Source organism: Haliotis rubra, unplaced genomic scaffold (genome assembly GCF_003918875.1).
Source record: "Haliotis rubra isolate DU_JTF1 unplaced genomic scaffold, ASM391887v1 Scf111, whole genome shotgun sequence".
NCBI lineage: Eukaryota > Metazoa > Mollusca > Gastropoda > Lepetellida > Haliotidae > Haliotis > Haliotis rubra.
The window spans coordinates 106,103-118,566 of NW_025765015.1; the positions used below are offsets into that span (position 1 = coordinate 106,103).

The 12,464-nt window shown below is 41.5% G+C and overlaps 1 protein-coding gene across 2 annotated transcripts; it reads left to right on the forward strand.

The window, feature by feature from the left end:
• Positions 1-487: 487 nt before the first annotated feature.
• LOC124287763 lies at positions 488-12,152 on the forward strand. 2 transcript variants are annotated; one of them, XM_046724263.1, is made up of 7 exons: positions 488-689; positions 6,989-7,136; positions 7,537-7,887; positions 8,700-8,821; positions 10,488-10,612; positions 10,997-11,078; positions 11,713-12,152. In XM_046724263.1, the coding sequence occupies exons 1-6, from the start codon at positions 638-640 to the stop codon at positions 11,036-11,038; spliced, it is 840 nt and encodes a 279-aa protein (XP_046580219.1). In that variant the 5' UTR covers positions 488-637; the 3' UTR covers positions 11,039-11,078; positions 11,713-12,152. The 2 variants fall into 2 exon arrangements, with proteins under 2 accessions (XP_046580219.1, XP_046580220.1); XM_046724264.1 differs by lacking the exon at positions 488-689 and adding an exon at positions 5,426-5,600.
• The last annotated feature ends 312 nt before the right edge of the window (positions 12,153-12,464 follow it).

The following is a 12,464-nucleotide window of genomic DNA, read 5'->3' on the forward strand; positions in this document are numbered from 1 at the left end:
CCTACTTCACACACACACACCGCCCTACGTCACACCCACACACGTCGCCACCTTACTTCACACTCGCACACAGCCACCCTACTTCACTCACACATACACCGTCACCCCACTTAACCCTACTTCACACACGCCGTTACACTACTTCACACTCACAAAGTATCATACTCACACTCATTCACCGCCGCCTAGTTAACCACACTCACATACTTCACCAACTAAACCACTCCAGCCGACTCTCATTCATCTCCTCACCTGCTAATGCTAGGCGAAACACGGTTTTCAAAACTGAAAGCCGGTTGTATCAGCATTCTTTCTACAAGGTTCTATTTGGATTTGAAGCCTCATATTATATATAATTCCTAATCCCAAATGAACATTACGTAACGAACTTACAGTAATACATGTGTCATAACGGACATAGAGGCTAACACGGTCACGTCAATCACATCACACAAACAGTCCCCTCAGTGAAATTCCTCTCAAAGCTCCCGGAACTGACGGCGTGAATAGTCAGGGGGACTGTCGCCATCTATAGACAGTCTACACTGTACTCCTCCCTTTACGACTTCAGCAACACCGTGACCTAATGTAGAAACCAGTCATTTTGCCTGATAAAGTTTCTATAGATCTGCCCAGCATGACAGAGGCCAGTAAGGATGTCCCCACGTCAATATGCCCGCCAGTATCAGGTATGTGACCGAATTATGTAATTATGTATTAAAAAATAGATTTAATTAGAATTTTTTTAAGAATTAATATTTACGATAAGAGCTCATTTACTCCGGCGACGCCTTTGACACCAGAGACACATGAACACTTTCCTAGGACAAAATCATGTGATGCAAACTTATCGTAAATGCTATGAAAGTTTGGATAGTTACTGACCTTGGATATATGAAACATTGTTATGATTTATTGAACAAGGAACAAAATCCACTGTTGTAATAAAGTAATGTCAATGTCATTTCAGATATCTGGTTTATATATGCCAAATAAGGGACCGTTCATAATTTATGGCTAGGAGGGTGATGATGATTTTTATTGAGAAACATGTAAAATGTGAGTGCCCCCCCCCCTGCTAAAATTATGGACAAAGTAAGTGACCCCCCTGCATGTCATGTACAAAATCAATGAGCCCACCCTCCCTTCCCATATTTTTAAGCATACTCTTTAAATATTTGTATGTACAAAATTGCTCACCCCTAGTACATGTGTACAAATTTGATACCCCCCTCCCTACGTCCCCAGAACAAAATGGGTGACCCCACCTTAAAATCATCATCACCCCCAAGCCAAAAATTATGAACGGTCCCTAACTGTTACATGTTTATGTTGGATGAATACTTATTTTGTGACATTGGCTAATCTGTACATGGGACGGAATCTATTTTATTCAGAGAATGAATATTGTTTATTAGTTAGGAATATTGCAGCTATACCGTGGTAACCTGTAAGTAACCGAGTGTTGGGAAGGTGAACAAGAGTTTGGTATAATGATGAGCTACGATCGACACCGCGCGTGGTCCTGTGCTTAAAGCTCAGGTCACAAATCGGTGAAGTTAAGCAGCGTCGAGCTCGGAGAGTCCTTGGATGGGTGACCGTGTTTGGCAGCTTGACTCCTGAGAGTTTCTAGGACTTGAGTCCTGCCCCACAACGAAGCACATGTGATACATGTGGTCTCACCTTAGGCAAGTGAGTTTGTTCAAAATTGTCTCTGTTCACCCAGCAGGAAAATGGGTACCCGGTGGAAAAAAGTCATATGACTATAACCTTCTAGCGCCTAACAGGCAGCTTGGGTTATCCGGGGTAATAATGGCCTTGATTGTTAGCGCTATGAGCATACCTAGTGTGGAGTTTGGCGCTATATAAATGGACACATTATTATTATTATTAAGGGAAGGAATAAATGCTGTGACCACCTGATTCCCCATTAAGTGGCATTTTGGCTAAAAGTATTATAATAAGAGTGCAAAGACGTGGCACGACTTATACCCCACTACATGCTCTCTCTCTCTCTCAAGTTTGATTGAAACCAAATCACAACGTTATATGATCTTAAGTGAAACATTTTAAGGTGAAGTTTTCCTGATAACAATGTCTCCGTTCACTACAGGCATGTACATTAACTTGAAAATATTGGTTATGAAATTATGGTCATACTATTCAAGTGGAATAGTATGTCATATGTTTCATTACTATCACTGATTTTGGTACTGTACTATTTACTATAGATCCAACATTGTATTTTAAATATAATCCCCCGTTTACTGCTGTGCGTCTCTGCGTGGACAACTTGCTATCACTTGTATCGTGTCAGCTCTCAGGAAATTTCCCAGATACTTTATCAGGTCAGAGCAGAGACCATATAATAGATCTATTTAGGTCTCTGGTCAGAGCAGGAACCCGTGCATTCAAAATCAAAATCGGACTCTGTACATAGCAGGCGGGAAGTTCCATCACATTGCTGGATGTAGAAGACTGTACATTTTACTCTTGTGACAAGACGACAGTTTTCTAAAAGGAGGTATGTATATTCACATTATTATTCTTCAGTCAAATTCTATATCTTGCCTTGTGATCGTGGCATAAAATCTTTGTGACGTAGTGTTAGAATGTTACTACATGAGTACTAATGTTCACCAGATCAAAATCAGTAGTACAAGTAAAATGAGATAGCCTGTTTATATAGGTTTGCAGAGTGGTAAATAAATAAATGCACATTCATATCCAAACTATGTCACAGTATACCTGTGTTTGCAAATAATATAATGTAGAGTCATGGTGATATCAATTAAATTACAAAGAGACGTCAACTATTAACTTGACTATAATACCATTTATTACATGACAAAACTGTAGACGTGTGTTTTCAAATAAAGGATTTTCCCCTATTTATTTCATCCCCATATCCAATCTGTCGACACAGATTTGGCCACGTAGACACTCGTTGCTTATCAGCGATGTACAGGAAATCGGGGGATAACATTACATGCGAGTCGGTGACTCCAGTTCGTTATTTTATAGCATAAACAATACGTCACTTCCCTAACAAACAGACTATGATTCCTTACAACAAATGTCAGCCCCATCATAAGTAAATACTTTTAAATAAAAGTTCATCCTGCCATTAAAAGGCAACTTATCATTTATAACTTGGGACAACTGTAAGAAATACACAATATTCAGTCCCGTAAAACTATTGCGGGTAAGAATTTTCTTATGTAAATGATGCCCGTTTTGGGGGGAAGTATCTTACAATATAATCAGATGAAATCACTTGCACAATTTGACAAATTGTTTTTATTTGGTTGGTAATAAATTTCTACTGCATATGATTAATGGCCGACTGAGGTTGATTGATCTGGGTGTTTTTTAAGTTTTCGATAAATACTGGTTGGAATTTGTACTCTTCAACATAGTTTCACGACACAGAAACATTATGTAGCAGTAATATTCCAGCACCATCGAGTCTGGACCAGACAAGATCAAGTGAGCATCGGACAGTAAATATTTATAGAATTTCTTTTGCGTTTATTTCAGAAGCCAACACAGACGCAAGAAGAGCCCGGTGACAAAGATGACTGATCATTTTCCATATGTATTGATGAAATGAAGTATTCTTTAAAACATATAATTGTTTTGTTTTCGTTTTCACTAATAATAACGGATGACATGATTAACAAATTTACTTACGTGTATGTATTTATTGGACAGATTCAAAACACTTAGTGTTGGTAAATTAGCCTTGCAACAATATCAGAAGATGATATCGTTTATGATATCTATACAATCGGAAGACGGTTCAGCCCAAACGTTTCTGAAACGTTTTGGAAACCCAATGGAAAAACGTTTCAAAACGTTTTAGAAGGTTTCTAATGTTTCTCGCCAACGTTTCGTAAAAACGTTTTTAAAACGTAAAAAAACCTCCACAAAACTATGTTTTCAAAACGTTTTTGGAACGTTTTTATAACCATATGGAAACGTATTGTGATAAACATCGATCCACGCAGTCGGGATAGGATGACATGCATCAACCGAGTCAGCGAGTCTGACTACCCGATCTGTTATCTCACACGACAAGGATGGGTTGCGGAAGACCAATGTATGCCCGGGTCCTTCCAGGTAGAGAAGGTTCGGTGATTTGGTCGACTGCGTGTCATTCTTTCTTGATGACATGAGACGCTACACTGTAATGGACGTTGGTTTTTCATATTACAATGTAAACAATACCTTTTACGCCTATATAAATGTTGTGCCTTTTTCCCGTCAGACAGAACACGTGACCACATCAAGCAGTGCATACCACCTTGTTGTCATTCCACTGTCTACCAGCCGAACACAAGCAGTTTATAGTGTGTCACAATATGGAGTGAGTGAGTGGCAGCAGTGATAGGTGGTAGGTCCCTTCCACTGGGGAGATGGCGGAAGCTCTGCTAGCCCCTTAGGTAGTGAGTGAGTTTAGCTTTACGCCGCCTTTAGAAATATTCCAGCAACATCACGTCAGGGGACACCAGAAATGGGCTTCACATATTGTACCCATGTGAGGAATCGAACCCGGGCGCAATATGGAAAGTAGATTAGACAACGTATCATTGTTGAAATATGAAATGATAAAATGTCATTACCAGTAAATGACAAACTCAAAACAATGTGTACTAGTAGAGGACGAATGAGTCAACCTCCGTTGGTCAGGACATAATCACGCTCTGAACAAAAATCTTCCCATTTCACAAAGAAATCCGCACGGTGTTTTATTTTAAGGAAGTTGAAATATAAGGCCACTCACTCTTTGTTTCCATCTACATTTCTGCATGTAAAACCCCTGATCAACAGTTGCACTCACGAACACTTTACATACTGATACATATTCATATATTTTATTCGCATATACTAAACGGAATGATAATTTGATGATATAAACCAGCTGTACTGTGTGTCTGACCCATCTCTGCACAATGGAAATAAAATGGGTATGTTCTCTTGTCACGTAGACCTCAATACAACGGACATTATAGTCTGTTTGCAGTGAAAACGTACCGATGAATTTCACTTTAAACAAAAAAATAAATCAAATAACGTGAGATTAAGATTGCGAATCCTCATAATTTTACCTTGCCAATTGAACAGTTAAATCTCAGAATTTTATTCAACTTAGGATAAAAGTTGTTTAACAAACGATCATAGATTCAAATGGCTTTTATTGGTTTGTATTACAAGGGGATAAGCGAAGTAGTTGGAACAGTGAAACAAATGCACGTGCGGTACCTGGTGAGCGTTAACTTAGACCAAATCTACCCTAGACCAACCCTATTTCTCGGTGTTTCATTTAATGTGCATACCCACATGCCGAAATATCCTACATATTGTGTCCTGGTACATTCTCCACTGATTCTCTCATGCGTCACAAATGTGACTGAGTGAACTCTTGTCCACCATACTCGGGGAGGAAAGACAGGAAGTGGCCGGAAATGACGTGAGTTTCAGAGTTTGTCACTACCAACTGGCCTGCAGTAGTTCGCTCCAACTTAATATCTAACATAGATAAAGTGTTGGAACAATGTCTCACATTGCTGACGAATGTGAAGTACAAGTGCACGAATGTAAGTAATATTATTCATCAGTGTAAATAATCATTCATTTCTCAGCTTGATACAACAGCCGATTTGAGGGGCAGACCAGGAGTGATAATGGCTTACAGTGGCTGAAGTTGAAGCTGCCATTATTATACTATACCTCTATATGTTGCCTGGTTTACAAAGTGAATTTTCCATTTATAGAGCCAATGAGAGAGAGCGGGGGTTATCCTTGACCATGGGTTCTCATGTTTCACAACAACACATATATGTCCGTGGTTTAAAACAGTTTCGTATTTGTATACTACTGTTATACGGAATATACAAGTTCACTCTGAATTATGATAGAACTAAATGTTTCAAGCAATCAGACGCGACATCCCGAGAGAAACGATTTGTTGCACATATTAAGGATTCATCCAGTGTAAGCTTTTGTTGACTGCAACATTCCCCATCGCTGACTATGACACGCACAGTGACACGGAAACAGTAACAAGCACCTGCTCACAGCAGGAAGGTCAGTGTGCGGAATGTATTCAAGGCGAGACTAGAAAGTACACTACGACGACAAATTAAATGTATTTCTCCTTTAACAAGATTCTGCCTTGGGAAGGTGACGATGACCTAGATAAGGGCGGAACATAACGTGCTGTCTTTGAATGTTATCAATATATATTAATATTGTGATATTTCTACGAAAATGTTTTCAGACTATATATGTTCTCTTTACATTTTATACCTTTAAAAGCGTAGAAGACATGAATTATTAATGCTAATGCCAAGTATTAGCAGAATGATAACTAGCGGCGGTGGGGTAGTCCTGTGGTTAAAGCGTTGGCTCGTCACGCCGAAGACCCGGGTTCGAATCCCCACATGGGCACAATGTGTGAAGCCCATTTCTGGTGTCCCCCGCCGTGATGTAGCTGGAATATTGCTAAAAGCGGCGTAAAAACCAAACTCAGTCAGTCAGAATGATAACTGCACGCGGCGAACTAACTGCATGGACGCCTTTTTCTGTAAAACGTCACACCAAAACACATCCCATACACGCGTGCGTAATAATGAAATCACACACATTACAACCGTAACAGAGTCAACAAGATTTATAGAAAAAATAGCTCAGAGATCAGTCTATATTCTTTGAAAGTAACCCATGCTTGTCATAAGAGGCGACTAACGGGATCGGGTGGTCAGGCTCGCTGACTTGATTGACACATGCCATCGGTTCCCAATTGCTTAGATCGATGCTCATGATGTTGATCACTGGATTGTGTGGTCAAGACTCGATTATTTACAGACCACCGTCATACAGCTGGAATATTGCTGAGTGTGGCGTAAAACTAAACTCACTCACTCAAATACTCTTGGACCCGACAGGACGTAATTGTTGATAGTTGGATTTGCGTCTGTTTCAGCTAAACACGCCAAATACATCAAGGCCCACTTGAAGGAGTTACGGGACCAGTGTAACGGCTTCAACCACTGCCTCAACGAGCTGTACTCCCAGGAAAATACACTCCTCATCCTACAAGGCAAAGACATAGAACTGACACATATCTGTAGGTGGGTACATACACGGTCATCAAGGTAATGTATTTAATGTGATTATAGCGCGAGCAGGGAGAGAAAGCAGTTGGTCCAACACAATACACCTTAACACCTGTCTGTAGTCATCCCAGTAATATGTTAGGTGAAAATACTTGTGTTCCGCCTTCATCAACATTGAAAAATCGTTACATAGAATCATGTTCAAAGTGAACACCTGCCTCATCAAGGATTGTGGAATCCTTTTTGATATTTTCAGTTAGATAGTTGATATATTGTTTTTTCTGTGCAGGGTAGTTTCTCAAGTGGTTAAAGTGTTTGCTCGCCACGCAGAAGGGGCGGATCTAATCCATTCTCATCATGTGTGCAATGTCGGAAGCCGAGTAAAACCGTTCTCATTTTGTACATCTCTTACCAGTCTGGTTCAGCCAAACAAGGACGATGAAGTGAAGTTCTCCTGCACTGATGCCGAGAGGTCGATGATCAGACAAGATCTGGCCACACACCTGAGTGAGCTGATCAGTGACGACGATGACAACCACGTGGGGGACGACCACAACCACGCCCGGGTACTTCGTCAGAAACCGGTCAGCGAGGGGGGTCAGTCCAGGTCCAAAAGAGACGAAGCCCACGACCACGAGGAGAACAAACAGAGTCAGACAAAGACCAAGCTGGACAAAGATGACCACCACCGACGAGAGTGGACTCAGTTGAGGAGGTGTATTGATGATAAATATCCCGACAAGACATCTGTAGATGCTGTGTGCATGTGAGTACACATTACCTGTATTTTAGTGAACATACTCATGAACACGTTGCTTTCTGTTTACCTGTAAACTTTGTGCTCCAGCAGTGATAGGTGGTAGGTCCTTTCCACTGGGGAGATGCCGGAAGGGTTTCATCAAAGCACGAGCACTAAGCTTTTCTGGCCCATAGGGTAGATATTCCAAATAATGACCTTTGACGATCACACAATGTACTATCGACAAAACGATTTGGAACTAATCACGTGAATACTGTTCTTGTAGAGATGTTCCTTTACAACACCCTATCATTGAATCTGAACACATCGAGTCAAAACAAAATTTCACATAATGCATAAACAGCATGTGATACACATGCACACATAAGTCAAAGTGGTCTACTAACTCAGCTGAGCTAATCTTAAAAGCGACAGCATGTCAACGAACAACGAACAATCTAAATTTCGAAACGTGGATATAGAGGGAGGGGTCAATGGTCTGTCCAAAAGAAAAGGTGTATTTTCTCGAATAAATGGACAAGTAACGTCAACCGGGTAGGGCTGTGTAGTGGGCCTGCTAGCTCTTATGGTCGTCTCGTTATATCAACTGTGCGACGCCATAGATTCAAACATATCAACAGAATTTCTAAAAATAACAGGAAACGATTTTCAATATTTACCGTTCAAATATTGCTACATGCAGCCCGTGTAAAGGGTGTGACTTAACAGCTAGCCAGGCGACCATATGAATATAGTCCACAACTGTAATACCGTACTAAGAAGGAAATGGAATAGCTGTATACACTTCAAAGAATTTCATTGTAGTCCAACTGTTTCAGGTTACAGAACTACAACAGAACCGTACACGTGTGTGGAAGCAAAGCGATGCACCACGCCGTGGAGAGCTTCTTCAACAAGCAGCTTCAGCATCTTCAGTGCACGTGTGATTCACTTCCATCTGGTAAGACTGAAAATGAAACAATGTTTATGTAATTTGCCTGTTGTACACTAATTGAAGAACAAACACGTGACGATCCTGGTTATAACTAATCTTCAGCAACCAATGTTTGTTTAAGAGGCGACTAACGGGATCAGGTGGTCAGGCTCGCTGACTTGGTTGACATGTCGTCGCAACCCAGTTGCGCAGATCGATGCTCATGCTGTTGATCACTGGACTGTCTGGTCCAGACCCGCTTATTTACAGACCGCCGTCATACAGCTGGAATGTTGTTGCGTGCGGCGTTAAACAACAATGAAACAAACAAACGAATAACACATGTTTTAGTCCGGAACTGTTTTTGCCCTGGCTCCCGGAACAGAACTGGTCCACAGAAATCCACGCATCGAGTAAAAGGCAACTAAATTAATACGGTGGTGACTTGACTGATTGCCGTCATCGTATGTTGCTAGAGTATTGTCGACGTCGGTGTTTGACAGCAACCAAACACTGTCAATTAAAACACATTACGCTGTGCCAACAAAGTTGGACAATATTCAGGCGGACGGAGACCCATAGAATGGGCTTCATGCATTGTACTTAGATTGGCATTGAACATTGGTCTGTAGCTGAAAGAGCGAACCCTGTCGTCAATGACTACGGGAAGCTGATAGATACGTTAAGGGATGGAAGTACGTGGTTGTGTCTTCCGTACGAGGGGCCGTCTGTTGTATCGTGACAAGTGGAATGAAGGATCTCCATACTTAGGTCGCCCGCGTGCCCGGAAATATCTGAATAACGACGTCATTATTAAGGGAGTTTCTGATGTTGAATTGTTACGCCGGACGGATGCTACACTGAACATTCAATATGAAATACACTGGATTAGAGATGATCATTGATACCAGCTGGGTTTGTTTAGATATACAATATATTATTTTTGCTTCGATCCGATGTAATAGAGATGATACTACATGAAATACATGTCAATATAGACTCGCCATTCCGCCCCCCCCCCTCTCACCCAACCCCCACTTCTTGCCATCCCCATCCCCACTCACATCCGACACAGAAGTAGACCCGACCCTCCTCCAGTCAATTACGCACGTGACATGGCGTGCCAACTAGCGTGCAGCTATTTCATCATATTTGCAGAATTGTTACAATTGCACATTTAGTTTATGTTTAAAATGCAAAATCCGAATACATTTGAATGTTTTTGGTCAGATACCAATTGTTAACATTGCCAGAGCCTTTGATGGAATCAGTATTGTCATGACATACGGTATACGATTTCGAATCCCAGCCGAGGTAACTGTTCTTCGAAAACCTGATGGAAAAGGGACAGGCTATTGGTTACATGAATTGTGTTGACCTACATATGTTAACAAGAAACCGTTATGAATATAATCCGACTAATGGGATCGGTCGGTCAGGTTCGCTGACTTGGTTGACACATGCCATCGTATCTCAGTTGCGTTGATCGATGCTCATGCTGATGACCACTGGATTGTCTAGTCCAGACTTGGTTATTTACAGACCGCCGCTATACAGCTGGAATAAATAGTATTATTGCTGATTGCGCCTTGAAACTAAACTAAGTCACTCGCTATGAATAAAATCCACATCTATGGTTCAGCGGGTATTCTAAGTGATGCTTCCAGTTCTTAAAGTATCGATCTATTTCCAGGGAGATCTCCACTCTACCTCATCATAGGGGGCGCTGTTGGCGGCTTTGTTCTCATCAGCCTCATCATCCTCTTGCTGTGTCTCGTAGTCCGCCAGAAGAAGAAAAACAAGAGAAAGAAAACCTGGGTAACTACAGCTTACCGTTGTACTTAATAAAGGTGAAACAAATATAATCCTGCCGGGTGATTGTACACACGAGACTTAACAGACTCTGGGTTGATGAACTAAACAGACAGTTACTTGTACAAGGTGATCACGACTGCCTGTACTAGGTCTCGACCCACAAAACGTTGGTAGCGCTACAACATTCGTAAGCCTGTGATAAACTATAACGCTACGACAACTCGACGTGCACAGTCAGGTGTTCTGCAACCCTATGACCGTAGGTTCGAAATTAGATGTTCTCAGAATTGTCAGCATAATACCGTTGTTCCTTGGACTCACTCACAAACCCATCCACCCACTAACCCACTCACTCACTCACACACTCTGGTGTTATCATTCTCCCAGGGACGACAAGTGGCAGGTCAGCTACGCTGCAGGCGATGCTGAGGACGCAAGCGCTTATTCGGAGATTTCTGACGTCACACTGGTAGGTATAGAGTCATCACGGATTGTCGACGTACACGAATCGTCAGACATTTAAACCGCTTGCTCCATTTTTATTTGTGTTACTGAAAAAGAACGTAACAATAGTTTTACAATTACGATACATTCAGTACTTATTTTTTAATAATTAATGTTAATCTATATCTAACACAAAGCGAATAAAGGTGTCCATATTCATTTTCATTTGTTTAAAAGAAATCGGGTGATAAAATGCACTGTGCCTGTACATGTCAGACTTAAATTACAAGGGTCGGTGTGGTAGCCTAAACGTTTTCTCTTCACGCTTAAGACCCGGGTTCGACTACCCACATAGGTGCAATGTGTGAGGCTCATTTCTGGTGTCCCCGTCATCATGTTGCTTGAATATTGCTAAAAGCGGCGTCAAACCATACTCACTCACTCACTCACTCACATATAATACAAGAGTGATTTAAACTTTGTAATTCTTAGTCTTTGGTCTACAGCGAATAACATTTGTTTGTTTGTCGACTGAATCAGGTTGGGAAGTATGTCAACTCGTACGGAAAGTATGGCTAAACGGAATTTAGAGATGACGTTTGATTCCCAATTCATGCCGGTTACGACGTATGTTATATAATCCCTGTTTCTGTTCTCAGCCTCTTAGTAAATACCGTGCACAAGCCTTGAAGCAAAAGCAGCGAGAAGGATCCCCCGGCCCGAGTCTTCCTGGCCGGTACATCAAAGTACCGCCACCTGGCACTACCAATAACAAGGATCTCGCTGGTAGCATCGAGTACCTGGAACCATGGGATTCCCCACGCTTCTCCCTCGCCGAGGTAGACTACGATGACAGTCATCAAGCCGGGGGTGATGTTGACGTCCATACTGATGCCGCAGACCGAGGGTCCTACTTCATCCCTCTTGGCAACAAGCCAGATACTGGTGAAGACTGTGGCTATGAAACGCTGACCAAAAACAAGAAAACTAGAACCAAAATGTCGAATAGAGATGAACATTCACAAGAGAATGACACTGAAAATGTTCCTGATTATTTTGTGCTTGAACCAAATAAATGAACCTTCCGACTCACACATAAGCATTCAGGTCCAGCAACTTATTTCCGATATGTGCTGCTTTAAAACATTACTTGTATGAAAAACATGGCAACATGACAACAGAGTACTACACTGATAAACAGAACACCTTGTTCTACCATCACACACATTGGTGCCGATCTACTGTCAGTGTGCAAAGATGACGTCAAAGTCCAATTCAGAAACGCCGAAAAGTATTGCCACCCATACATCACTACGAGTCGGACATGCGGTGAAAGATGATTATTGTCGTTCTTGGAATCACGTTTGACTTTGTAACCCGTACTTAGAGAGTTCATCTACCTGTCCCATGG